At 59.5% G+C, this 26,339-nt stretch overlaps 1 protein-coding gene across 7 annotated transcripts; it reads left to right on the plus strand.

Moving 5' to 3' along the window:
- The first annotated feature begins 258 nt into the window (after positions 1-258).
- CARD10 (caspase recruitment domain family member 10) lies at positions 259-25,847 on the plus strand. 7 transcript variants are annotated; one of them, XM_047786336.1, is made up of 21 exons: positions 259-412; positions 585-836; positions 1,666-1,803; positions 3,570-3,895; positions 8,630-8,821; positions 9,764-9,919; positions 10,504-10,629; positions 11,972-12,163; positions 13,362-13,496; positions 14,161-14,276; positions 15,127-15,155; positions 15,579-15,702; positions 19,521-19,680; positions 20,115-20,226; positions 20,669-20,912; positions 21,081-21,150; positions 22,110-22,224; positions 23,644-23,802; positions 23,897-24,012; positions 24,543-24,658; positions 24,888-25,847. In XM_047786336.1, the coding sequence occupies exons 1-21, from the start codon at positions 274-276 to the stop codon at positions 25,120-25,122; spliced, it is 3,252 nt and encodes a 1,083-aa protein (XP_047642292.1). In that variant the 5' UTR covers positions 259-273; the 3' UTR covers positions 25,123-25,847. The 7 variants fall into 7 exon arrangements, with proteins under 7 accessions (XP_047642292.1, XP_047642293.1, XP_047642294.1 ...); XM_047786337.1 differs by having other exon boundaries at positions 260-412; positions 24,891-25,847; XM_047786338.1 differs by having other exon boundaries at positions 260-412; positions 24,546-24,658.
- Positions 25,848-26,339: the final 492 nt, after the last annotated feature.

Genomic DNA, 26,339 nt, shown 5'->3' on the forward strand with positions numbered 1-26,339 from the left:
CGCGTGCCCGGTGCGCGCGCGCGTGCGCGAGCGGGAAAAGGTGTGCGGCGGCGCGCGGGAGGCTGTGAGCGTGCGTGGCCCCGCAGCTCCGCCCCGTCCCGAGGCCGGGCAGGTGTGGGCGGGCCGCCTGGACCCCGCCGAGTCCCGGCAGGGAGAGCCGGCGGGAAACAGGAAGCAGGGGGAGGCGCGCGGCGGCCGGACGGCAGGGAGCCTGGCGTGCGGGCGGACGAGCGGGTGGCTGCGCGGCCGGACGCTGGCCCGGCCGGGGCGGCGATGTCCGGAGGCCCGGGCAGTCCCGGCGGCCACGGGGCCGGGGGCGGGGCCGGGGGCGCCGCGGACCCCGCCCTGCTGCGCCGGCGGAGCCGCCGCCCGAGCGCCGAGCCGGGAGTCCGAGGCGGCGGCGGAGTGCGGGGTGAGTCCCGGGGCTGCGGGGGGCCGGGCAGCCGCCCCGGCGGACGGGGCGCAGGAGGGGGGTTCCGGCGGCGCCGGGCAGCTCGTCCTGCAGGCGACGCCCGGAGCTGTGATCGGCCCGCGCACCCCGCCCCGGGCGCCGGCGCTGACCCCCGCGCGCCTCTGGCCCGCAGACCCCGAGGACGCGGCCATGCCAGGAGGGGCCGAGGCGGGGGAGGCCGAAGAGGAGGCCGGGGGCGGCTCAGGGTCCGAGGCGGAGGAGGACGCGCTGTGGGAGCGGATCGAGGGCGTCCGGCACCGGCTGACGCGCGCCCTCAACCCGGCCAAGCTCACGCCGTATCTGCGCCAGTGCCGGGTCATCGACGAGCAGGACGAGGAAGAGGTGCTGAGCACCTACCGCTTCCCGTGCCGCGTCAACCGCACCGGTGAGCCGTGCGGGGCGCGCGGGGTCGGGCCTGAGCGGGCGGGGCCCCACCTTCCCTGGGGCCTTGATCAGAGCGGACCGGCCGGGTGAGGAGTTTGGTGTGCCCACCATCCTAGCTCCAGAACCACCGTTATGACCCAGCGTGTCCGCGGTGCCCGCACCACGTCTGGAGTTTTCTGCCACTTCCTGGGCCCACCTTAGAGCAACGGATTGGCTGTAGTTGCCAGTGCAGGCTGGGCTTGGGTCCTCACGGTCACAGCTGGTGGACTTGGCATCTATCCTGTGTCCTTTGATCTCTTGTGTTCTCTCTGCGCCCCCCGCCCCCACCTTCTGTGTGCCAGACACTCCTTAGAGAGTTATTTTTCTTCAAGGGCTCAAAACTCATGTCAGCCTTTTGAGGGTGTCCTCTCCCAGAGGTTGTGCCTTTAAACCAGAGCTGGCAAAGGAATGAGGGTCTAATGGTGGAATTTCAGGCATTGGCCAGCGAGGGAAGTATTCGACTTTGTGTTTCTAGGAGGGGCTGCTGTTGAAGAGCTGGGCTCTTTGCTGGCTCTGTGTCTTTGTGTCCATGGGGGGGGGGGCAAGCGGGGGCTGCAGAAGTTGTTGAAGCACAGGTGCCACTGGGGCTGGGGTGGGTCCTGCCTGACTCTCCTGGCTGTGGCAGAGGGCTCTCCCCTGATGTGTTGAGACAGGCCCCTGTATGTGTCACTGGTTCAAAAATCTGGGGAACGTGGGCCCTGGAATATTGGGGGATGGAGAGGGAAGAAAGCTAGGCATTGGGGGGAGCCCTCATCTTAACCTTTGGGGACAACCCCCCCCCTACTCCCCAGGGCGCCTAATGGACATCTTGCGCTGCCGCGGGAAGAGGGGCTACGAGGCCTTCCTGGAAGCCCTGGAGTTCTACTACCCCGAGCACTTCACACTGCTCACGGGCCAAGAGCCTGCCCAGCGCTGCTCCATGATCCTTGGTAAGTGGGTCCCCAGTGGGTGCCAGAGTCTCGGACGCCCCTGCAGAGGTTCCTTACCCTGTCCCTGTCAGGGAGGCTCTCCCGTTATCCCCGATGAACAGATGGGGAGACTGAGGCACAGAGAGAACCGAAAGGGTTTGCTCAAGGCTGAATATGGGATTGGGAATCTAATGCAGCTATAGTTCGAATCCAGAGCCCACACGCTTAATGTGGCTCTTGCCCCCTGACATTGTTCTCAGACACGCACGCACGTGTCAGGCATATCCCAGTGAACAGTTTCGTCTGTGAAAAATTCAGACGCGCCAGGAGACCTTAGAATGAATAGGAAAGATATTTGCTTCTCCCTTCAGCCCTGCTCTGCTTGTAACAGTTCGGCAAGTCTCCTTTCTCTTTGTACTTAGGCGTGCGCACGCACACACCCCCACCCACACATACACACCCACAGGAGATCATCTTACATGTCTTGCACTGTATCTTGCTTTTTCTCAGAACAACTGATTTTTGTGATTCTTCCACACCTGTTAGACTGGTTTTCAATGACTTCTTGGTGTTCTTCAGTGATGCGCCACAGTCAGTTCACCTGGCTCCTGTTGATGGACGGCTAAGCTGGTTCTAGTTTGCACCATTACAGTGTCGGGACCGTCTTTCTGGGTGCATCTTTGTGCAAATGTGTGTCTCAGGAGGAGAGGTTCTGAGACGTCCGATTTCTTAGAGAACGTGTGTTTTAAAAGTTGAGTCACCGTGCGTTCCTCCAGCAGTGTAGGAGTGCCCATTTTACCTTGGGGACACTGAAAAAGCATTTTTGCCATCAGAATTGTCAAGAATAATATGCTGTTGTTTTAATTGTGTACTTTGTTGAGAGCTATTCATAGCTTACTAGTGAGTAAACCTTAGACAAATGGCTTGACATTTCTGTGCCTCAGTTTTTGTGTCTCTAAAATGGGTGCAATAGGAGTTCCCGTCGTGGCTCAGCGGTTAACGAATCCGACTAGGAACCATGAGGTTGCGGGTTCGATCCCTTGCCTTGCTCAGTGGGTTAAGGATCTGGTGTGCTGTGAGCTGTGGTGTAGGTTGCAGATGCGGCTCAGATCCCGCGTTGTTGTGGCTGTGGTGTAGGCTGGCAGCTACAGCTCCAATTAGACCCCTAACCTGGGAACCTCCATATGCCATGGAAGCGGCCCTAGAGATGGCAAAAAGACGAACATAAATAAATAAATAAATAAATAAATAAATAAATGGGTGCAATAAATAGTACCTTACCTGTTATTGTGAAGATAAAATGAATTAGCATATGTATCTAGACCAAAGAACAAAGTCAAATGTTAGTGTACTTTTATAGTTGTTGTTATTGCTAGTGAGTTGGAATGTATTTTCCTATGTTTATTTACCAGCCATTTTTGTTTTGGGATTTGCCTGTGGATGGTTTTTGCCCATATTTTCATTTGGTCATTTGCTTATTTATTTGTAGAATCTCTTTATATATTGTGGCTCTGCATCCTTTGTTGTATTTTCTTCCACTCTGTTGCTGGTTTTTTGTTGCTGTTGATTGTTTTTTGACTTTGTTACACCTCTAATCGTTCAGAAATCTCGTACAGCTCTTGCATTTTGTGCCTTGTTCAGGGAGGCCTTCCTCATCCCCAAATCATAAAAGTAAATTCCAGTATGTCCTTCTCGTGTTAATTCTGGTTTGGGATTTTCCGTGCAGTCTGCTGTCCCCTAGGGTTTCATCTGCCTGACCTGACTTTTCTCTCTCCCACCCCTGGCAGATGAGGAGGGGCCTGAGGGCCTGACCCAGTTCCTGATGACGGAGGTGCGGCGGCTGCGGGAGGCTCGCAAGAGCCAGCTGCAGCGGGAGCAGCAGCTGCAGGCCCGGGGCCGGGCGCTGGAGGAGGAGCGGGCAGGGCTGGAGCAGCGGTTGCGGGAGCAACAGCAGGCGCAGGAGCGCTGCCAGCGGCTGCGGGAGGACTGGGAGGCGGGGAGCCTGGAGCTGCTGCGGCTTAAGGACGAGAACTACATGATCGCTATGCGCCTGGCACAGCTCAGCGAGGAGAAGAACTCGGCCGTGCTGCGAAGCCGGGACTTGCAGTTGGCGGTAAGCTCTGGGGAGGCAGGCGGGTGCTGTGGGGAAAGGGCAGCTTTGCAAAACATGATGGTACCTGGTAGCCAGTGGGTGTTTCAGAGCCACCATCTGCCGGCTCTTGGACCATGGGCAAGTCCCTTCTCCACGCTGGGCCTCAGTTTTCTCATCTGTAACATGGGGATGTTGATGGCATTTTGTTGAGTGATGACTGCGCTGTCTCAACTGGGAGTGATTTTCCTCCCCCAGGACCGGAAACATATTTTTGGTTGTCACAACCAAGAGGGTACCATGACCGGAAACATATTTTTGGTTGTCACAACCAAGAGGGTACCATTGGCATCTAGTGGGTAGAGGCCAGGGATGCTGCTGCACATCCTAATTGCACAGGACAGCCCCACAACCAAGAATTGTCTTGTCCCAAATGTCAGCAAGTGCCGCGGCAGAGAAACCTGGGTTACGAGGATTCCTCGAGTTGATGATACAGAATTTGGAGGACCCTTTGTGGTTTAGCAGGTTGCAAACCTGACTAATATCCATGAGGATATTTGATCCCTGGCCTCGCCCAGTGGGTTAAGGATCTGGTGTAGTTGTGACATGTGGTGTAGGTCGCCAACACGGCTCGGATCTGATGTTGCTGTGGCTGTGGGGGAGGCCGGCAGCTGCAGCTCTCATATGACCCCTAGCCTGGGAACCTCCATATGTCGCAGGTGCAGCCCTAAAAAGAAAAGGAAAAAAAAAAACCAAAAAACAAAACAAAGAATTTAAGCCATGTCCAGTGCCTGGGATAGAGTTAGTGCTCAAAATCTGTATTGTCATTAGCCATCTTTGTGGGTATTATTATTATCAAGGGCTGCCCTGTGGCACACAGGTGACACACCTCATGCCATGTAATCTCACTAAGGCACCGTGCACCAGCTTCTCATTTTGAAATACAGACACAGGCTTCGAGCATAAAGGGAGTTGCTCAAGGTCGCAAGTGGGAAGTGGCACAGCCTGGATTCGAACCATGATGCTGTCCTGCTTGCTGCCGTCCAGGTGACATCTCACCCCATTCGTTCCATCCGCGAGTGAGGCTGGGCCTCTTACAGGCTGAGAAACGGAGCCTCTTTCTGTTGGTTTCTTACTGGGACTCACAGGGGGATCGGATAAAGCTGGCATTTCACTGCCACGGAGCCTTGTCCCAGGGCTTTCACAGGGACCCGGGCACACAGCAGCCTCTCCCCAGCAACACTGTGTGACGTTCCACAGGGGGATTCTGACTGTGGGATTTGAAGCCCCTGACCCCATAGCCTCAGCTGTGGCTGGGCCACTGTAAGGGGTGACAGATGCCTGTGGGCAGTGGGTGGGGGCTCACTGGTGGGCTGGAGTCTGTGACTGGCGTGCTAGGGGGTTGAGGTCTGGGGACGTAGGTCCTGATTGGGGGATGCTGAGGCCACAGGTTGATGGGCCCAGGCTGCCAGGTCTGCTCGGTTTCCTCAACCTTGAAGCAGGTGGTCATGGATGCAGATGACATCACAGCCTTACAGCACCTTCTGTGCCTCAGGCACGGTCCTCCCTCACTCCTTTAATTTCCCTGCAACTCCGCTGGGGTAGGGGTTGGGGGGCTGTTATTATCCCCATTTACGGATGAGGAAACTGAGGTGCAGAGAGGTTGGTTGGAGCACTTTCCAAGAGTTCTAAGATTGAGCATTTCTTTTTTTGGGCCTTCCTTCTTTTTTTTTTTTTTTTCCTATTTTTGGCTTTTTACGGCCACACCTGCGACATATGGAGGTTCCCAGGCCAGGGGTCCAATCAGAGCTACAGCTGCCGGCCACAGCCACAGCCACAGCCTCGCCAGATCTGAGCTGTATCTGCGACCTACACCACAGCTCACAGGAGCTCAACCCACTGAGCAAGGCCGGGGATCAAACCTGCATCCTCATGCATCCTAGTGAAATTTGTTTCTGCTGCACCACAACAGGAACTCTGTGCATTAAAAGAAAATTTTTTTTTTTATGAAATTGTAGTTGGTTTGCAATGTTCTGTCAATTTCTGCAGTACAGCATAGTGACCCAGTCATACATATATGTAGATCGAGCATTTCTGAGTTTGCTCTGGGCACTGTAGGGTGGGGTGGGTGGCTGGTGGGGAGAGCCTGCTCAGAGAGGACAGCGTAATGGCCCCTGCACCCTGGGTGTTGGCGGGGACTGTGGCTGGCACAGTTTGGCTCACCTTGGGGCTTGGTGTGATGGTGAGTTGGGTCCCCTGAAGTGGCAGATGCGTGCCTGTGACTGGGGGGACGTCCTGCGTGTGTGCAGCTGTCTGGGGTCTCCTGGGGCTGGTGAGGGGGACAAAGAAGAGGCAGAGGTGCCTCTGTGTGTCTGCACATCAGCTGAAGGTGCCCATACTATGCCTCTGTGGGTACCACAGCCTGCCAGTCAGCAGACAATGGCTGCTTTTTCCCACTTTAGAAGGTAGAGAGGAATTCCTGTCGTGGCTCAGTGGTTAACGAATCCGACTAGGAACCATGAGGTTGAGGGTTTGATCCCTGGCCTCACTTAGTGGGTTAAGGATCCGGCATTGCCGTGAGCTGTGGTGTAGGTCGCAGATGCGGCTCGGATCCTGCATTGCTGTGGCTCTGGCGTAGGCCGGTGGCTACAGCTCCGATTAGACCTCTAGCCTGGGAACCTCCATATGCTGCAGAAGCGGCCCTAGAAAAGGCAAAAAGACAAAAAAAAAAAAAAGAAGGTAGAGGGTAAGGGAGGACATGCAATTAATAGATAGGATTTTCTTTAAACGTAGCTACTGTAAACTTGCCTTAACTCATGGGAGTTTTTCTGCCACAAATTAACAAAGGCTTTGCAGATGGAAACGAACAGAGCCGCCGATGGCGCTTTTCTTGGCAGCTTGGGTCCCCGCCCCCCAGGGACAGGTGTGTGGTAGCTGTGATTTAATACTGTGTTTTATAAGGTGCAAATTTAATGAGCTGGTATTTCCAAGCAACATAAACTTAAAGGAACGAACGCTATAATTTTGCGCTAAGTGGGTTTGTACGCGAGGATTAAACGCATCTGTTTCCTGGCGTTTGGCGGAGACTCCCAGGTGCCCTGTTCCCCGAGCGCATCGTGGGGGGAGCCTGCTGGCCACGGGTCTGGCGGGAGGCCGTGGTCTGTGGCTGCGCTTTGCTGCAGAGGGTGCGACTGCATATGCCCTTGTGACAGGCTGTCTCTCTCTGACGGTTCACAAAGCATGTTTTGTGAGGGGAAAGGAATGCGAGACTCATGAATTTCTTGCTTCGTCCTTTGCGGAGGAGGAATGGGCTATTAATTCATGGAACTGCCCGTCCAGCCTCCAGACCCGTGTGTGTGTGTGTGTGTGTGTGGGGGGGCTGTGCCATGCTAGGCCCTGGGGAGATGGGGGGGCTGCAGGGCCTTTCTGTGGGAGTCCAGGGCACTCCCAGGGCACCAGACATCGGCCTGCCTGGATGTCGCTCCAGAGGTCACCGTGCCCTTTTTCCAACAATGACTTCATTTTGCTGCCTGTCACCTGCTGCCCCTCTTGTCACTGTCCACCAGCCATCTCAGACCCCGCATGAGTTTAGAAAATCACTCTGGCTGAGTATGCTCATAATCCAGCAAACCGGCTGTGCCGATCTGCTCTCTGCCAGGTGGCCCCCATCCAGCCGCCTACCCAAAACCCCTGGCCAGCTTCTGGCTGCCCACACTGAACCAGCAAGTGGTTGGGGTCCTGGGATTTTATGTAAAGCTGGAAAGATAGGAGTTCCTGGTGTGGCTCAGCGGGTTAAGAACCCAACACAGCAGCTCTGAGGATGCGGGTTTGATTCCTGGCTTTGCTCCGTGGGTTAAGGACCTGGCGTTGCCGCGAGCTGCGGCAGAGGGCACAGATGCGGCTTGGATCCCAAGTTGCCAGGGAACTTCCATACGCTGCAGCCCTAAAAAGAGGAAAAAAAAGGAAAAAAGAAAGAAAACAATAAAGCTGTAAAGACAGCCACTGTCACACCCCCAGCATCTCTGCCGTTTAAAGGCCTCTGCCCACCTGCTGTCTTGTTTGCCTCTTTCAATGATTTGGGGAGGCAGGTGGTGGAGCGGGGGGATTGAAGGAACCCATTTTACTGATGGGGACACTGAGGCCCGGAGGGTAGGTGACTCTGCTCAGGTCGACAGAGGGTGAAGTGGTATAATCTTCCCAAGTGGAGGCCCTGGCAGGAATATCTTTAAGAGAGGGTCGGACTCACATCTTACGTTGAGTGGGGAGGCTGGGTGTGAGGGGGGCCACACTGGCTCTTGGGTTGGGGGGGACCCTCAAAACCATCCACCTCCTTCTTCATCGGGAGGTGAGGAGTGGGGTGCCGACTTGCCCAAGGCCACCCTCAGTTAGAGGCAGTGCTGGGCCTGGCCCCTGGGGCCTCCCGTGCTTGGTGCAGCCTCGCCACCTCAGTGGTGCTGCTCCTGGGCTCGGCTGCCTGTGCTCGGTGTCAGAATTGCCGAACAGACGCGTGTGTTGTGACGCAGCCCATCCACCGCCGAGTCCCTGAGGCAGATTCCCCTGGGTGGCTGGCTTGGCTTTGCTGCCTCCCTTCTGCTTTGTAGTTGTCTTCACACATGTCCGGGGGTGTGGGTAGAGAGGATGCCTCCTCCGGCCCCTCTGGGAATCAGGGGGAGGCCCCCAGGGGTGAGGGAGCAGGGCCTCTCCCCTCTGGCCTGGCGGATGCTCCCTCCCGGGGCTGACCTCTGTCCTGGGCCCCAGGTGGATCAGCTCAAGCTCAAGGTGAGCCAGCTGGAGGAAGAGTGCCTGCTGCTGCGAAGGGCCAGGGGGCCACTCCCTGGGGCGGAGGAGAAGGAGAAGGAGCCCGATAGCACCGACCTCGTCTCCGAGCTGCGTGCCGAGAACCAGCGGCTGGCGGCGTCGCTGCAGGAGCTGCAGGAGGGCCTGCAGCAGGTATGGGGACAGTGCGGGGGTGGAGGCTGGGCATGGGGGAGTCAGACCTCCTTCTACTCACTCGTCCTCTGGAGGCCTGGAGAGTGAGGGGGCACATCCCGAATCTGAGATGGGGACGGAATCCTGGCTGGTTTCTGGTCTTAAGCTCTGAGCAGAGGGCCCTCTGTGCTCACTCAGCTCGCCTTGGGTGTTCCGTTTAGGGTCTGCAGGTGGCCCCAGGAAGCCTCTGAACTCCCTGAAACTGTGCATCCGATTTTTTATGTGAGCATTTTTCTGGGGAGAGGGCTCCCAGCTTTTCTTGGGTTTGTAGAGAAGTCTGACCCTGGAAAGGTTGAGACTTCTGAGGTCTGGGTGGCCCCAGGGCTGGCTTGGTGTCCTGTGGCAGGTCAGTGGCAGTGTGGGCCCGCCCCCTGGCCATTGTGCCTCCCAGGAGGTCAGGGAGGGAGCCAGGGCTCTGGAGGAGTTCATAGGCTTGGGGGTGCCTGGTTGGGGTGCAGGTCTGGGGGCCGGCTCTAGGGCTCATGGTCCACCTGCCTGGGCCAGGCTCAGCCCCTGCGAAGACCCTGTGTCAGGGTCGGGGGAAGTGGCCTTGGGAATGGAGCCCCTCTGCCATCCTGAGCAGCCGGTAGCGGCCAGAGCGAGAGAGAACAGGCCTGGTTCTTGCCGAGGAGTCAGATCCCGGTCCAGCTTGTCCGAGCACGTCCTCATCCCCTTACCTCATTTGTACCCCACATGCTCCCCGGAGGGTGGGCAGGGCTGCTGGGGCCACACCCAGTCTGCAGAAGGGGAAGTCACAGGCCAGAGAGGCCAAGGCCCTTGGCCGAGGTGGCAGAGCTGAGAGGGGTGGGGCTGAGGGTTGTGAATTCCCCTTACGCCCACCATCCTCAGGGTGGGTCCTGAGCCGGCGACCAAAGCAGCCCTGAACTCTGACCCCCCCTCCAGGAGGTGAGCCGGCCGGGGGCCCCCGGCTCAGAGCGCATCCTCCTGGACATCCTGGAGCACGACTGGCGGGAGGCGCAGGACAGCAGGCAGGAGCTGTGCCAGAAGCTCCACGCCGTGCAGGGGGAGCTGCAGTGGGCCGAGGAGCTGCGGGACAAGGTGATGGCTCTGTGTTCCCCCTCCCCCACAGTGTGCCTTCTCGCTGACAGCCTGGGGAGGATCTTGGGGACGGGACGGGGGTGGGCATCCCCCCCCCCGCCACAGCCAGCCTTAGCTGAGCATCTGCTGTGTGTCAGGTCCCGTTCTAAGGACGGCGCATCCGTTCGTTCTCAGATGTATTTTGAGATCCATGGGTGAGCAGAACAAGGGGAGGGTGACCCCTAGCAGGGGAGACAAACAGGACGCCGCACGCATAACCCTCAATCTGTTGCAGGGGGATAAGTGCTTTGTAAGAGGCAGAGCAGGGTAAGGGGGGAGATTGCAGCGCAGGTGGGGAGGCCAGGCTTGGCCGGGATGGGGTCATTATCCCCATTTCACAGATGGGGCAGCTGAGACCCAGTGAGGTGATGTCAGTCAGTGGCCCAAGCTGCCCAGCTGGGGAGGCAGACGCTCGTTACTGGGGCTCAGGCCTCTCTTCCTGGACCTGCTGGGCACCTGCTGGTTAGCTGCCTCTGGCCCCCAGCCCTGGCGTCTGACCCAGGCATGTCCCTCCCCTGGCCCCCCACCCCCGTGCCTCCCCACAGTACCTGCAGGAGATGGAAGACCTGGGGCTAAAGCACCGAACGCTGCAGAAGGACTGTGACCTGTATAAGCACCGCATGGCCACCGTCCTGGCCCAGCTGGAGGAGATCGAGAAGGAGCGGGACCAGGTGAGCCGGGCCTGCGGGGTACCCGGCCTTGGTTCTCATCCAGGGGACGATGCAGAGAGGCAGGCGGGACTGGAATTTTAGATACGAACAGTGCACTTGTCTTTTTAGGATGGGGTAAGAAGGCCAGAGTTCCTACAGTGGCTCAGCGGGTTTAGGTCTCAGTGTAGTCTCTGTGAGGGTGTGGGTTCGATCCCTGGCCTCGCTCTGGGTTAAGGATCCAGTGTTAAGGATCCGGCGTTGTGGTGTAGGTCGAAGAAGCGGCTTGGATCCAGTATTGCTGTGGCTGTGGTGTAGGCTGGCGGCTGCAGCTCCCATCAGCCCCCTGGCCCGGAAACTTCCATATGCTGCAAGTGCGGCCTGAGAAAGAAAAAAGAAACAGACATGGGACCTGAGCGCTCGAGATATGCCAGCCCTGTCCCCTGAGCACACCCACCTCGCTGGGCTCCTGGGACAGTTACAGAAGTTGGTCCTGGCGGCTTCATATCTGAATCCCTTGTTCTCCCCCATGTCAAGGGCAAGGCCTACGCAGGGGAGGTGCTTACAAATATTTGCTGATGAAATTCTCACAGGTTCTGGCTCCTTGGCCCTGGGTACCATGGTCCTTATCGCCTGAGGCCATGGAGTGGGCTGAGGACGCTGGGCCACTTCCTCCAGGCCCCCAACCTCTTTGTGTGAGTCTCCCCATGCAGTGCGGTGCGCAGGGGGTTTTGCCCTTGGACCGTGTTTGAATCCCACTAGAGGCCTTGAAATCTGCACATGAGAATGGGCCTCGTGCAAATGCAGATCTGAGGCTCCACCCCCAGCCATTCGGGGCGGGGGGGGGGGGGGGTTGTCTGGGGGGCAGGGGGGATGTGCACCTCACCCGGCTGCTCCCAGCCCGTGGGTCTCTGGCCCAAGCCCTCTCTGAGGCAATGGGTGGCAGGTCCCTGCCTTGGACCCAGCTCGCAGGGATCCTGGGTTCCCCTGTAGAGAAAAGTGCTTTGGTTGAAATGGACTGCGTTTGAACCCTGGAGGCCAGGAATAAAGCCCCCTGCATGCAGTAGGTCCCACGGAAAGGTTTTAAGTTGTTTTGGGGAAATGGGACGAGTCTGCAGCGCAGTCCCTGCTGGCTCGATGTCACCGTCTGTAAAGTGATGGTCACAAGAGAATCTCCAACTCGGAGTGTTAGTGCGAAGATTAAATGAGCTGCTGGTTAGCGCAGGGCCCAGCATGCAAGAAGTGCTTAATAAACACTGGCTGCTGTTCCTGTTGCTACCCCCTCATCTGAGAAGTCAGAGGCCAGGAGAGCCACATGGTTCCTTCGGCTGCCGGCCCCAGCACCCTCTCGGCCCGCTCTCACCAGGCCATCCAGAGCCGAGACCGGATCCAGCTGCAGTACTCCCAGAGCCTCATTGAGAAGGACCAGTACCGGAAGCAGGTCCGGGGCCTGGAGGCCGAGCGGGATGAGCTGTTGACCACGCTCACCAGCCTGGAGGGGGCCAAGGCCCTGCTGGAGGTGCAGCTGCAGCGGGTCCAGGGCGGCCCCTACCTCAAGGTGAGCAAGGTCAGGAGTACAAGCCGGAGCGCTTGGTCAGAGTTGGGAACATGGAAGACCTGGTAAGAGACCTCAGCAGGGGACGGGGACATGGGGGACCCCTTGGGAGTCCTCAGCTGGGCTTGGGAGGTGCAGGCTCTAGGAGGAAATAATATGTGGGTCCTGGTTGGAGCCCTTACCCTCAGTCAAGGTCATGCCGGTCTTGGAGGGACCACTGATACAGCTCGGGTGGGTGTGGCTTGGTGCATCGGGAAACAGGACAAGAACGTGGGCGTCTTTGAGTTTCTGGGGTGGCACCTGGGGCAGAAGAGTAGCTTGAATGAAGCCTGTCTTAGCATACACTCGGAGAAGCTTCTCAAGAGCCTGCAAGCATCTTAGAATGTGAAACATGGACCGTCGAAGTCCCTTAGAGACCGGCTAGCCCAGTTCTTTCATCACATAGGGCCCAGAGAGCATCGGAGGCCTGCCCAAGATCGCACAGCCGGCCAGCAGTGGAAATGAGCTCCCAGACCCCTTATAAACCAGACGCTAGCTCTTGGCCCTCTGCTGGGAGCCCTGCCTTTTCCTATCCTGGGTTTGCTTAAAGATGACCAATCAGGCAGGAGTTTAATGCCTGGAGAAAGAACAAAGGAAGGATGAATCTGTGCTTTCTGACTTTTTAAAACCCTCAGTGGCTTTCTGGATATAAGCCAAAGCCCCTTACCATGCCCTAGAAGCCCTTTGGGGTGATCCTCCCACCCCCCCCCCCACCTCCAGCCTGGGTTTGTTTAATCTCAGCCTTTTAATTCCAGGAATGCACCACAGTCCTGCCCCAGGGCCTTTGCGTGTACTGTTCCATCTGCGTAGACGATCCCCTGACCCCAACTTTATTTAACACCTACTTACCCTAGGGTTCTCAGTTCCAGCCACACTTTCTGTGGAAACTACTCTGATGCCCCTGGCTCGGTGGGGCCTTTGGGTGCCTTCCCCACCCTGGGTACCTTCCTTCCCGGCGCTGTTGGCAGCTGGGCCTTATTTCCTCCATCTGTCTGCTTGTTTACAGTTTGTCCCCTCCGCTAGGCTGTGAGCTGCATGAGGACAGGGCTCCAGCCCCCTCCTTCCCCTCTGCGTCCCTGGCATGCAGTGGGCGTTGGGAGAATGGCTGGGCCTGGCCCCGGCCCAGCGCTGCTGACCTCTCCCCGCCCTCTTCCTCTCGCAGGCCTGTGCCTCGTCCCATTCCCTGTGCTCCAACCTCAGCAGCACCTGGAGCCTGAGCGAGTTCCCCTCCCCTCTGGGAGGCCCAGAAGCAGCTGGGGAGGTGGCTGCCGTGGGGGGATCTGAGCCTCACGCCTCGGTAAGACACCTGCCCTAGCCCAGGTATGGGGGGTAGGAATGGCCGTGGTATCGTTCCTGATGTGTAGAGTGCTTTCCAGTTGGCTGATGGTTCTGTTTCACGTGAGAGGAAATCGAGGCCCATGAAGGCCAAATGCCCTATCTATTTTATTTATTTATTTATTTATTTTTAGGGCCGCACCCATGACATATGGAAGTTCCCAGGCTAGGGCTTGATGGGAGCTATAGCTGCCGGTCTACACCACAGCCACAGCAACTTGGGATCTGAGCTGAGTCTGCAACCTACACCATAGCACATGGCAACGCCAGATCTTAAACCCCCTGAGTGAGGCCAGGGATCGAACGCGTGTCCTCAACCCCCTGAGTGAGGCCAGGGATCGAACGCGTGTCCTCAAGACATAGTCAAATTCGTTTCTGCTGCACCATAGGGGTAACTCCCAAGGGCCCTATTTAAACTCAAGCAGAGTCAGCTCAGTGCTGGGCCTGGGCCTGGGCACTAGGAGACCCGGGCGGCGGGGGGGGGACCCACTCACACATCGTCGCCTCGCTGAGCGCACTCCCCCACCCTGGACCTGAGTTTCCATCTGTGTAATGGGCACAAACCAGGTACATCGGGTTGTGGCTCTGCACTGTGGGGGTGACCAGGTCCCGCTGTGGCCTTGCAGGAGGAGGCCACGGACAGCGAGAAGGAGATCAACCGGCTCTCCATCCTGCCCTTCCCCCCCAGCGCCGGCTCCATCCTCCGCCGGCAGCGAGAGGAGGACCCTGCACCCCCTAAGAGGTAACAGGCTGGGGACAGCGCAGCAGGGCCCAGGGAGGTGGCGCCATCTCCCCAAACAGCCCCCTCCCTCCCAGGATCCCGATGCCAGAGCCAGGTTCAGGTTGTCACCTCCCTTTACTGCCCTGACATGGCCGGAGCGCTGGACATTCAGGTCTCAGCAGTCATAGGCGTGACCAAGGTCAGGAGTTAAGGTCAAAGGGCAGAGTGGGCTCAGTCCCTGCTGGGCACCCCGATATGAGAGTCCCTGGAGGTCAAGCCTCAAAGATCCTCAATCCAGGGGGAATCCTCGGTGGCTCAGGACTAGGAGACACAGAGAAAGTTCCAGGGCCAAGGACCTCAGGCCAGAAAGTCAGGCTGCAGGTTGCAGCAGCAGAAAATGGGGGCTGAGAAATGGGGGTCACTGGTGGCAAGTCCAAGGGCAGGGGACCTCCCATCTCCTGGTGGGCGCCCCCTGGCACAGTCTTGATTGGATGAATGAGCCCCCCGGGACGGGTGTGCGATGGGGTGGCCACGGTCTAGTGTGGGAGGCAGATCGCAGAGCCATGAACAGCAGAGGTGGAAAGTGGGGCTGAGAGGAGGGGGTGAGACGTCAGGGCAGGCTTCTGGGAGGAGGTGGCATTAAAGGACAGGCCCAGGCATTCTAGGGGGAAGGACATGGGGCAGAGGTCAGGATGGTGGCTTCTTGTCCTGTAAGTTTCGGGGACTGGATGGTGCGAGTGCCCTGGGTCTAGCCTGCATGTGTTTGGGGGTCGAGGGCCTTTTGGTGGCCCCAGGGCGGTGGGCAGGAGCAGGGGTGGGGCCAAATGCCCACTGGGCTCAGCGCGGGCACCGCCTGCCCTCTCTCTGCCAGGTCCTTCAGCAGCATGTCTGACATCACAGGTAAAGGCGGGGACCCCGTGGGGAGGGCTTATCTGGGGGCGACCCGAGACCTGTGCGGCCTGCTCTGCTCTCGGCCTGTGTCCCCCTCCCTGAGGCTTTGCTGTCCCCTCGCCTGACAGGGGGGCTGTGCTCAGGAGGCCCCTGGGGGAGTTGGTTCACACTGAGCCTGCCCCAGTCCTTTCTCCCGGTCCTAGCTGGGCCATATGGGGCTCTTCAACTCCAGCCCACCCTCCACCCTCTTCCAGGAAACCCAAGGGTCATTCTTGGCCCCGGCCCAGCTCTGAGCCCAGTGGGTCTACTGTGTTCCTGGGGCCTCTGGGCCCTGGGCCTTCGCTGGGCTTGGGGGGCTCAACCCTTCCTTGTGGACCCCGGCTCCTCCCCACTGCTCAGCCTGGCACCCCTGAACCTTGCTGCTCTCCCCAGGGAGTGTGACGCTGAAGCCCTGGTCCCCAGGCCTCTCCTCTTCCTCATCCTCCGATAGCGTGTGGCCTTTGGGAAAGCCAGATGGCCTTCTGGCCCGAGGCTGCGGCCTGGATCTTCTCAACAGGTACCACAGCCCCCTGGGGCGGGTGGAGCCGGGGGTGCTGGTTCAGAAGGGCGAGCGGGGCGAGGTGGGGGAGGGGAGCTGCTAGCAGCAAAGCCTTTGCCTCACGCAGCTGTCAGACCCCGAAGGTCTTTGGACCGAGGCAGACGTGGGATTCCTATACTGTCCCCAGGGTTCATGTTCTTGGGCTGGTCACCTCACCTCCCTGGGCCTCAGTTTCCTCATCGGCCCAAGGGGCACAGGGATGGCTTCTGCAGGTGGCGTTTGGAGGTTTAGGACCTGTGGCAGTGAGGCGGGTGCCAGGCAGATGAGAGCTGTTACTGGTACTGGCGCTCTGCTTGCCTGGCCGCCTGGCTTGGAGCGCCCAGCAAGGCTGAGCCTCCTGGCAAAGCTTCCCCCTGAGGCTGGGCTGGGCCCCCCCCGGCAGCTGGGCTGGCCCCAGGCCCACAGCTGGAGTCACGAACCGCACTGGCTCAGAGCGCGCTGCAGGCCATGTGCTCTGTCCATTCTGGTGCCTGTGTGGCCTCCTTGGTCAAGCCCGTGAGTGATCTCAGGGGGGTGGGCGATGGAGGAGGCCAGTCTGCGAATGTGGCCTTTGAACTCGGCCAGGGAGAGAGCAAGCAGGGTGAGCCGCTGGGTGACGTGGAGAGAGCAGGGGCTGTCCCCGGAAGGGCCTGGAGTCTGGTGGTGACTGGATCGCGACGGTGGGGGAGGGGGAAAGCCGAACGTGGAGGTCAGGGCAGGCCTTGTGAGTCAGAGTGGGCAAGTGTGGACTTTGGCTGATGCACCCTGGGAAGCCTGGGTTGGGGGGGCAGTGGGCGGGGGCGCGGGGGCTTAGCTTTTGCTCTCTGCAAGGCCGGCTGCTGGCTGCCTATCGCATTCCCTCTGTCCTGGGAGGCAGGCGTTATTAGGATCACCTCTGTTTTATAGAGGAAGAAACCGAAGCTCAGAGAGGTTAAGTGACTTGCCCAGGGTCACACAGCTGTGATGTGCCAAGGCCCAGGTCCAGGGTGACCTGATCAGATTTGGGCTTTGGAGAGGGCATAGGAAGCCCGGCTGTCAGAGCCGGAATGTGGGGGTGCTGGTGACAGAGGCTAGCTCACACAAGAAATCAGGGCAGAGAAGAACCAGGGGCCGCCTGCCTTCTGGAAGCGGCTTGGCCAGGCCCCTGCCCCCACTCTCAACCTCCGGCACAGGGCCCAGTGCGACATTGTTTCTCGCTGTACAGGACGTGCTTCTGGGGGAAGGGGCGGAGGTGCCTCCCTTCCTGCCTGCCTCGGCCCTTCCTCCCTTCCTCCCCTCCGGCCTGCAGCAGGGGTCCTGGCCACTGTCCAGGGGGGCACCGGGATGCAGCAGAGGGAGCTGGAGGTTCTATGGCCCAGGCTCCACCTGGGCCCCAGGATCACATGGAGCCACCGCTGCTGCAGTTCCTGGGAGGAGGGAGAGGGGGAGAAAAACATGGATTGGGGTGGGGCAGGGGTGGAGAGAGAGCAGGGTGGAGCGATGGGAGGTCAGGGTCGTGAGGGACCCACTGGGCTGGGGAGCGCTGTTCGCGTGTGTGCTCAGAGCCCTGGTGGTGGGGGCAGGGTTACAGCTCAGAGCACGGCGGGGAAGAGCAGAGCCAGCTGAAGTCCCAGCTCTGTCACTGGCTACTCTGGGGCCTTGGGCAAGCCACTGAATTTCCCAGTGCCTCAGTTTCCTGCTCTGTAAAATGGGTCATAGTGGCACCTGTCCCCCGGGGCCCTTGCGGGCAGCTGGTGTTCTAATTAGAGGGCTTAGGACAGTGCCTGGCTTGCAGAGAGGGGGAAATTAGCTATCGTTACTGTTCCTGTTGTGGCTTAATCTTCACAGTAGGTCCTGCAAGCTTCCTATTTTTAGCCCCATTATACAGATGAGGAAACTGAGGCCCAGAGCATCAGGAATTTGTCCCATGGCCACTTGGCGGTAGAGCTGGGGACTTCATGGTCCCTTCCTCCCACCGAAGCTCCTTGAAGCTACTTTACCCTCTCTGTCATGTTGAGCGCTTGCTGCGTGCTGGGCATTTCAGCCCTATGCCTGGCCCTGCCCCTCTTGGCTTCCTGGGCCTTGGGGCAGGGCTGGGTGAGGGACATGGGCGTGCTGGGGCAGGCTGGAGGATAGACAGGAAGGTGGCAAAGCGCTGAGTGGTGGTGGGGGCCACTGGGAGAATATTAGGGTGCTGCCACCCGGGCAGCACTGGTCATATAGACTCAGGATCTCTGGCACAAGGGTCCCTGCACAGGGCGGGTCTGGATAGATCATTGCAGGTCTCTACCACCCACCAGCTGTGTAACCCTCGTCAAGTTATAACATCCCCGGGCCTCAGTTTTCTTCTCTAACATGCGAGGAGTAACAGATGGTTTCCATAGCATTGGGAAGATTCAGTGAGATAATCTGTATGAGGTGCTCAACTTGCAGCTTCATAGGTTCCTACCTGCCTAGGAATGTTCCCACAGTGCCCTGGGGTGGAGCAACATTCATCCAGGTCCTTGCAGCCTTGCCCACCCTGGGTTGGCAGCAGGGGGTGGTATGGCCGTGTGGCTGTCGCTCCCAGGGTGGGTTGGGAGGCGAGAGATTGCCCAGGTTCTGCCTCGGCCCCCTCTCCAGCCGGGGCACACCTGCTGACCTTGGCCTCTCCCCTTCCCCAGGACCACAGTCTCACTTGTCTCAGTCTCACTATTTCTTTTTTTTTCTTTCCTTTTCTTATCTTTCTGCCTTTTCTAGGGCCACTTGCGTGGCATATGGAGATCCCCAGGCTAGGGGTCGAATCGGAGCTGTGGCCATTGGCCCACACCAGAGCCACAGCAATGCGGGATCCGAGCCGTGTCTGCGACCGACACCACAGCTCATGGCAATGCTGGATCCTTAACCCACTGAGCAAGGGCAGGGATCGAACCCGCAACCTCATGGTTCCTTGTCGGTTTTGTTAACCACTGCACCACGACGGGAACTCCTCAGTCTCACTATTTCTCATCCAGGGGCAGGGAGAGCCCTGCCGTGATGGGGATGTGGTGACTCTGCCTTAACTGATTCTCACTGCCCACAAGAGGAAGGCAAGGCACAGGCTTCATTCTGTGCCTTCACATGCTGGCTCCATCTTACCGTTTCTGGGAGCTGTTTCCCAGGATGTCTAATTAGTTAGGGCAAAGAGCTTAGCATGGTATCGGGCACATAGGAAGCAGCCAGTAAGTATTTGTCGCTCTTTGTATTGCTGGTATTGCTATTGCTGTTGTTAAATTCTTCCACACTGTATCCTATATCCTGTCTTCCACTCTTTCCGCCATGCCAGCCCTTCAGACTGGACCCCTGTCCTCTCTGTCGATTCCCAAAGTGCTTCTATCCTTCACCGCGATGTCACCCCGCGGCTGCTTCCCCTGGGAAGCCCCTCCCCTTTGTGCTCCCTCTCTGATCCCCCCTCCCCAGACCGTGAGCATCACAAGTTTTTATTAGTCATCTGCTATGTGCCAGACGCTGTGTTTGGGGTAGGATCTGGAGCTGCACAGGATAGCTGGCTGATACTCTTTCTGAGGGAGGAAGCAAATGGGAAAATACAAAAGCCCTGAGCTCCGGCAGGAAGCTCTGCCTCACAGAGTGTGGGAGTCGGGGAGGGAGAGGTCGCTTTGGACCTGAGCGCTGTCACATGAGCAGAATTTGCCAGGCAGAGGAGGGGAAGCTCATTCCAGCAGGTGGTCTGGGTGGGATGCATGGCGTCCTCGGGGCAATCACTGTGGTTCTCCAAGAATGTTGAACTGAGTCAAAATACGGACTGAACACTCATTCCCATCTCCTTTCTCTCTTCTCAGATCTCTGGCTATTCGAGTGTCTGGCTGGAGCCCCCCGGGGGGACCCGAGCCCCAGGACAAGGGCCCAGATGGCCTGTCATTCCTCGGGGACAGCTGGTCTGGCGCCGTGGTGCGGAGGGTGCTCTCTGGGCCAGGGTCTGCGGGGGTGGAACCGAGAGAGGTGAGGTCCGCCTCTCTGAGCGGGGGGCGGAGTCAGTGCCTTCTCTGGGGCTGGACGCCGTTTGATTGGTGGATCTAGGTCACTGGGCGGAGTTTCTGGGCATGGGCCAAAACCGAGGGGCGGGCCCAATGACTGGGGGCTGGAAGCCCCGCCTTATCCAGTAAATGAAATCTGATTGGACAGGAGCTGGGCGATGGGGAGGGCTGCCTGCACCTGGACCGACCCTCATCCTTACACGTGGGAAAGACCTGGCTGAGCCAGGCTGGGTGGGCCGGCCTGTTGCTGGAGACAGGGTCTGACCGGGCACGCACCTTGTGAGGTGGGGGCATGTGAATTTTGAGACGTGGTCACCCCCACGCCCCGTGTTCTCCATTCCCCGGCTTTCTCGGGAAGTGGTGGGAAGCTCATTTCCCTCCCTGCCTGGTTTTCTCCAGACAAGGGCAGAGGCTGCTGGCCTGGAGGGGGCAGGCCTGGAGGGCGAGGCCCAGCAGAGAACCTTGCGGTGGAACCAGACGTCCACACCCCCGCTCCTGATGGACTTCAAGGGTAAGCCTGGCCTGGGACGAGGGACTGAGGACTCGGATGTCCTACAAGGTCAGAACTGAGGGCCCAAGAGGGGGCTCACCCAGCCTGTGGTGGGGGTGGGACCGTCGAGGCTCTAGAGGGCTCGCTCGGTCTCCTGACTGCTAGCAGTGCCCTTCACTCCTGCGCTGCTTCCTCCTGGCTGGTCATCTGTTCTTGTGCCCTTCTTCTGTCTTGTCCTCTGTAAACAGCTTACAGCGACAGGGAGCACTGGATAGGAGTCCAGAGACCTGGGTTCAGGTCCCGGTTCTGTCCCTAGTGAGCTTGGGGGTCCTCTCTGGATCTCATACTCTCATTTTAAGAAGGGGAAGGTGGGGGTCCTGGCTGCCAGGCCTCAAGAGGGTCTCTCTGAGGCTGATCCCTGACTTTTCCCTTCACTTGTCCTCCCTGCTCTGTCCATGCCCAGCCTGCCAGTCCTTCCATGAAGCCCTGGACACCTGGGTAAAGGGGCCAGGGGCCGAGCCCTTCTACATTCGAGCCAACCTCACCCTGCCCGAGCGGGCTGACCCACATGCCCTGTGCGTGAAAGCCCAGGAGATCCTGCGGCTAGTGGACCCGGCGTACAAGCGGCGGCAGGAGTGGTTCTGCACACGGGTGGATCCCCTCACTCTGCGGGACCTGGACCGGGGCACTGTGCCCAATTATCAGAGGTGACACGGCCGGCAGGTGTGGGAGCCGAACCTGGGATGGGAGACTCTTTCTCCTTCTGCAGTCCCTCACCATCTCTGGGACAGGGTGGGAGAGCTGGAGGAGAGGGGGTGAGGGGCTCCCCTTCTCCCTACAATCGCATGACATGACCCCCGCCCCACCCCCCACAGAGCCCAGCAGCTCCTAGAAGTTCAGGAAAAATGCCTCCCCTCCAGCAGACACCGGGGGCCCCGCAGTAATGTAAGCAGGGCTGGGGGGCAGGGCGAGGGTCCGGGGAGGGGGTGCCCAGGCGGGGTCCAGAGGCAGAAGACAGGGTTGATTCTCTGGCAGCAGCTGGTGGGTGCGGGGGGGCGGGGGGGGGCGCCCAGACTCGGCTGCTCCTCTTGGTGAACCCCTCCCCCAGATTTGGTTGACCCTCCTCCATGTGCCCCCAAAGCAGACAGAAGGGCTCCCCGTCCTGGGAGTTGAGAGGAGGAAGGGATAATGTGCCCAGTGCCCAGGAGCACACAGTGAGCCCCTAAGGGGACAACAGTCACACTCCCTTCCCTAATGCCTGGGCCATGGCTGGGCTGGGCGAGGGTCCCCGCTGTACACCTGGGCCGCGTGAGGCTCAGGGAGGTTCAGTATTTCAAGAGGCCATGACGCCAGCGAGATGGTGAAAAGCTTGGGCTCCAGAACCAGGCTGCCTGGATTTGCATCCCAGCTCTGCTCCTTCCCACCTGCCCCTCCCTCGAGGCTCTGTGTCCTCCTCTGCAAAATAGAGGGATTACGCTGCCCGTCGAGTGGGTTTGTGTACTTGGGGTCTAGTGAGTGTTTGTCGCATTGTGGGTCTTCAACACCTGTCAGCTGTTGGTATGCTTAGCGCTGTCATTATGGGTTTCATAGGTTTCCTACTCAAGGTTGCATTGCTAATTCATTGGAAGAGACTCCAAAGTTTGTCTTTTATGTTTTATTAAGTTCCTCTGGGCCTCGGTTTTCCCATCTGTAAAGGGGGCATAGACACAAGGCTCCTCTAGCTCTAACTGGCTCTGCCAGGCTTGCCTCCCTGGGTCCTTGGTGGCGGTCACCCTCCCTTGTCTTGGGGGCTGTGCCAGGCCTGGTGGGGACAGGGGAAGGCCTGGCAGGGAGGAGGGCTCTTGTGCTGAGCGTGGGATGGAGCTGAGTTCTCAGGTGCCCCTCTCTCCCTCCCCGCTCCTCAGCTGAAGAAGCGAGCCTTGGACCAACTGCGGCTGGTGAAGCCCAAGCATGCGGGGAGTCCTGCTGGGGACTCCCCGGAGCAACTGCTGCTGGAGCCCTGCTCAGGTGCGTGCTCAGGTGCGTGCACAGGTGTGAAGGTATGGCCTGTGCTGCTCACGGTGTTCAGGAGTGTGCACATCTGAGTGTCCTTTGGTCTGGGCGGTCCCTTTGGCCTGGAAGGGCCTGTTGGGAGGGTTCTGATGGGGGACAGGGCCCGCCCCAGGGGTCTAGTGGGAGATGGGTCCCCCAGGTTGAGGGTGCTGATCAGGGAGGCACGTGTCCAGTGTGACTGTGGGTCTGTGTGAGTTTGGGGCGAGTGCGAGCACAGGCCTGTTCTTGTCTGGCAAAGCATGCATAGCGGTGCCTCTTGCCTGTGTGTGGTGGCGGGACCATGGCAGCCACAGAGGCGGGATCACGGGATAGGGCCTGGGGGAGTCCAGGGGAGGGAATAACAATTCTTTTTGTGTGTGTGTGCCCTTTTTAGGGCCACACCCGCGGCATATGGAAGTTTCCATGCTAGGAGTCGAATCAGAGCTACAGTTGCCGGCCTGCACTGCAGCCACAGCAACGCGGGATCTGAGCCTTGCTGTGACCTATACCACAGCTCGTGGCAATGCTGGATCCTCGACCCACTGAGCGAGGTCGGGGATCGAACCCATATCCTCCTGGTTCCTAGTCAGGTTCGTTAACGCCTGAGCCACGAAGGGAGCTCCGGGAATAGCAATTCTGAGGGGAAGGAGGAGAGCGTGGTGAGGGAAGCCTTCCTGGAAGCGAGGTTGTTTGAACTGGGGCCTTCAGGGATGAAGAGGAGTTTGTGCCAGGCAGAGGGCACAGCTTGTGCCAAGGCTCAGAGGCGTGGCTGGCTGTGGTGTGTTTGGACACTGAGTACAGCGAACGTGTATCGGGTGCTAACTCTGTCACATGTTGTGGCACATGGGTGCCGTGGAGCACATGCCTGAGGCCCTGCCCATCTGGGGACCTGCGAAAGCGTGACCCGGCTCTGAAAAGGAGCGTTCACTGGGCCGCCCCAGGGCAGACAAAGGCCCTGAGATTCCAGCTGTTGAGCTGCGCGGCAGGAGCTGCGCAGAGTCTGTTGTTGGCGGGGGTGCACTGGCTCACCGCCTCTCCAGGCTCTGGCAGGGCTGGGTCACCCCTGTGGAGGATGTGGCCACCTTCCTGAGAGCTGGGGGAAGTCAGTGCTGCGTTGAAAGCAGGGGAGTTGACAGGATCCGACTTTTCAGTGTGCAAGCCCCTCTCCAGCTGCTGAGAGGAGAATGGCCTGTAGGGGGCAAGAGTGAGGCAGAGGATTGGGGAGGAGCGATGGTGTCAGCGAGGGAGGGGGAAGCCCCGAAGCAGGACGTAGGAAGGGGGGGAAGAGGGAGGGTGTTGAGAGGAGGCACTGGGGTTCTGAGTGTCGAGGGGCCCGGCCACCTCTGCCACGAGGAGCTGGGGCCCTGCCTGCGCCCTCATTTCATCCACACGCCCTCCCCTGCCCAGAGCCAGAGCGGAGCCTCAAGCCCTACAGCCTGGTGAGGCCCCTGCTGGTGTCTGCCCTGCGGCCTGTGGTGCTCTTGCCCGAGTGCCTGGCACCCCGGCTCATCCGCAACCTCCTAGACCTGCCCAGCTCCCGGCTGGACTTTCAAGTGTGCCCCGCAGGTGAGCCTGTGCCCCGGGAGAGGGAAGGGCCGGGTGGAAGCCTGGAACAGCCAGGCCCACTGGCCCTTCGTTCCCGCCTCTCCCTGCTCTGCAGAAAGCCTCTCTGGGGAGGAACAGTGCACACTGTCAGCTCCTGGAGCCCCCAAGGCCCGGCCTGCCACCCCTGGGCTGGGCAGCAGGATCCGCGCCATCCAGGAGTCTGTTGGGAAGGTAGGTGCTTGGGCGGGGGTGGGTGGTGGGGGGTGGGAGGGTGCGAGGCGGGGGAGGAGGGTCACCCTGGGGAGGGGGAAGGGCCGCCCTCTGGGCCCCAAGAGCAGAGTCTGAGTGCAGCCTGTGCCAATCACGTGCAGAGTGACCCTGGGCAAGTGCCTGTCTTTCCGTGGGCCTGTTTCCTTGCCATGAAGTGGGTGGGCTGGCCCAGTCGACCTCATGCGGGTGGGTGACCCGGGAGAGTCTGCCTGATGCATGGTTCGTCCTTGTCTTCAAACTTGTCGCTTGCCTGGGAGCTGGCCGGGGCTGCAGGGGGTGGGGTCAGCGCCATCCGTCCAAAGGGGAGGCTGAGATCCAGTGGACCTCTTTCTTCGGGTCTGGAACCCTCCCTTTCAGTTCTTGCCCTGTGGCCAAGGTCCCTCTGGCTAGGGAAGCCGGACCCTGTAGGGGGCTGTGCCCTGGGGCTGAGTCAGGGGACGGGGAGGTTAGGGTCTCCAGCCTGGGAGTAAAACGTAGCTTTGACTCCTGAGAAGAAGCACTGCCTGTTGGAGCTGGGTGCTCGGGGAGTGCGGGAGCTGGTCCAGAATGAGATCTACCCCATCGTCATCCATGTGGAGGTGACGGAGAAGAATGTTCGGGAAGTCAGGTGAGATGGGCCTGGAGGGTGGGGAAGACCCTACTGCCTCCTCTTTAGACGCCTCTTTCTGTCTCTTTCTCTTCTCCACCTCTTTGGTCGCCTTCTGTCTCTCACTCGCTCTGTCTCCCTTGGTCCATCCCCCGTCTCCGGCTCGCCCCGTCTCATCTGGCTTGTCTCTGTCTGTCTCAGTGTCTGTCTTTGTCTCCCACCCTGACCACCACCCACTCTCCTCTCTCAGCAGGGCTCTGCTGGGCCGGCCCGGCTGGCGGGACTCGGAGCTGCTGCGGCAGTGCCGGGGCTCGGAGCAGGTGCTCTGGGGGCTGCCCTGCTCCTGGGTGCAGGTGCCCGCCCATGAGTGGGGCCACTCGGAGGAGCTGGCCAAGGTGGTGCGCGGCCGCATCCTGCAGGAGCAGGCCCGCCTCGTGTGGGTGGAGCGCGGCAGAGGCTGCAGCAGCAACAGCAGCGAGGCCTGAGGGGCCCCTGCGGATGCCCGTGCCTTCCTCACGCCCTTCAGAAGCCACCAGCAGGGACCTTGGTGTCTGGGACCTAGACCCTGGGACACTCGACGTAGGGCCCCTGGCTCTGGGCTCTCTCTCCCTGCAGGAGCCCCTGGGGCAGGGCTTCCTCCCAGCCCTGCACCTGCTGCTGTGGGCCTTCCCATGGTCCCGTGTCTCCACGGACCCACTCCGCGGGTCTCACACACATAGCTGTGTTCTTTCGCTGCTCACCTCGGAGGTCTGTTCTAAGCCCTGTGCACTGGTTTGCACGTGAAAGTTCTCACGGGGCAGGCTCGTGTCTGCCCCGCCCCCAGCACACGCGGTCTCCCGGCTCCACGGCCCCATCGTGCGGGACGCCTCCCCGTCCAGCTCACGTTCCTTGTACATACCTCCATGGGGGCATCGTGGCTTCCCCAGGCCGCTGTCACCCTTCGTGTCTTCCTGGCACACGTGCGTCTGTGGTTCTCCCCTGTGTAAATGTCCTGCCCCCTCCCACCCCCGTGACACTGGGGCACTAACCCATGTGTGTTCTTGGTGAACACACCCAGCACCTGCGCCCCACCCCGCCCTGCCTCTAGGAGGGATGAGTGGGGGAGGGGGCCGGCCACTCCGATACCAGAATGTACAGCTCGTGAATTTTTAACGGGCCTTTTTCACTCAGAAGCTGCACATGATAGAACATTAAACAGTTTGTCATACAAGCTGGTGGGCTTTTGCTTGCTCGCATCCCTGGCCTGGGGCCCCCTTCTCCTCCCCCCACTTGTCGCCACCCCTAGTTTAGGCTGATACCACCTTTCGGGTCCCCACTCGCCCATGGGGAGGGTCAGATTTCGCTCCTGACTCATCCCAGAGCTGCCTGCCATCTGTGCTGGCATCACCTTACCTGCCCCTGAATGACCGGAGGAGGCCCCACAGATGGGCCACCCTGCACTTGCCCCTGCCTATGTTTGATCATCAAAGGGGTGTCCCCTGTAGCTGGGGGCACCGAGCCAGCAGGGTGTCATTGTAGGCTTGAGGGGCCCGGCTGCTGAATCCAGGGGACTAAGAACAAATGCTCGGTGTACTGTTAGGTCCCTGAGACTGCCTCACCAGAGAGGTTGGTCACCTTCAATGGGAGAAATCCCGGTGGGCTTCCTGCAGGAGGTGCTGATTGAGCTTGGGGTGTGGGATTCCTTTCTTCAGGAAGCACTTAT

The sequence above is a fragment of the Phacochoerus africanus genome, chromosome 7 (genome assembly GCF_016906955.1).
Source record: "Phacochoerus africanus isolate WHEZ1 chromosome 7, ROS_Pafr_v1, whole genome shotgun sequence".
Taxonomy (NCBI): Eukaryota; Metazoa; Chordata; class Mammalia; order Artiodactyla; family Suidae; genus Phacochoerus; species Phacochoerus africanus.

Coding starts and splice junctions, on each gene's coding strand:
- CARD10 (XM_047786336.1), top strand. CDS start 274: ATGTCCGGAGGCCCGGGCAGTCCCGGCGGCCACGGGGCCGGGGGCGGG. Junction 20,227..20,668: donor GCTCCTGATGGACTTCAAGG/GTAAGCCTGGCC, acceptor GTCCATGCCCAG/CCTGCCAGTCCTTCCATGAA. Junction 21,151..22,109: donor ACCGGGGGCCCCGCAGTAAT/GTAAGCAGGGCT, acceptor CCCGCTCCTCAG/CTGAAGAAGCGAGCCTTGGA.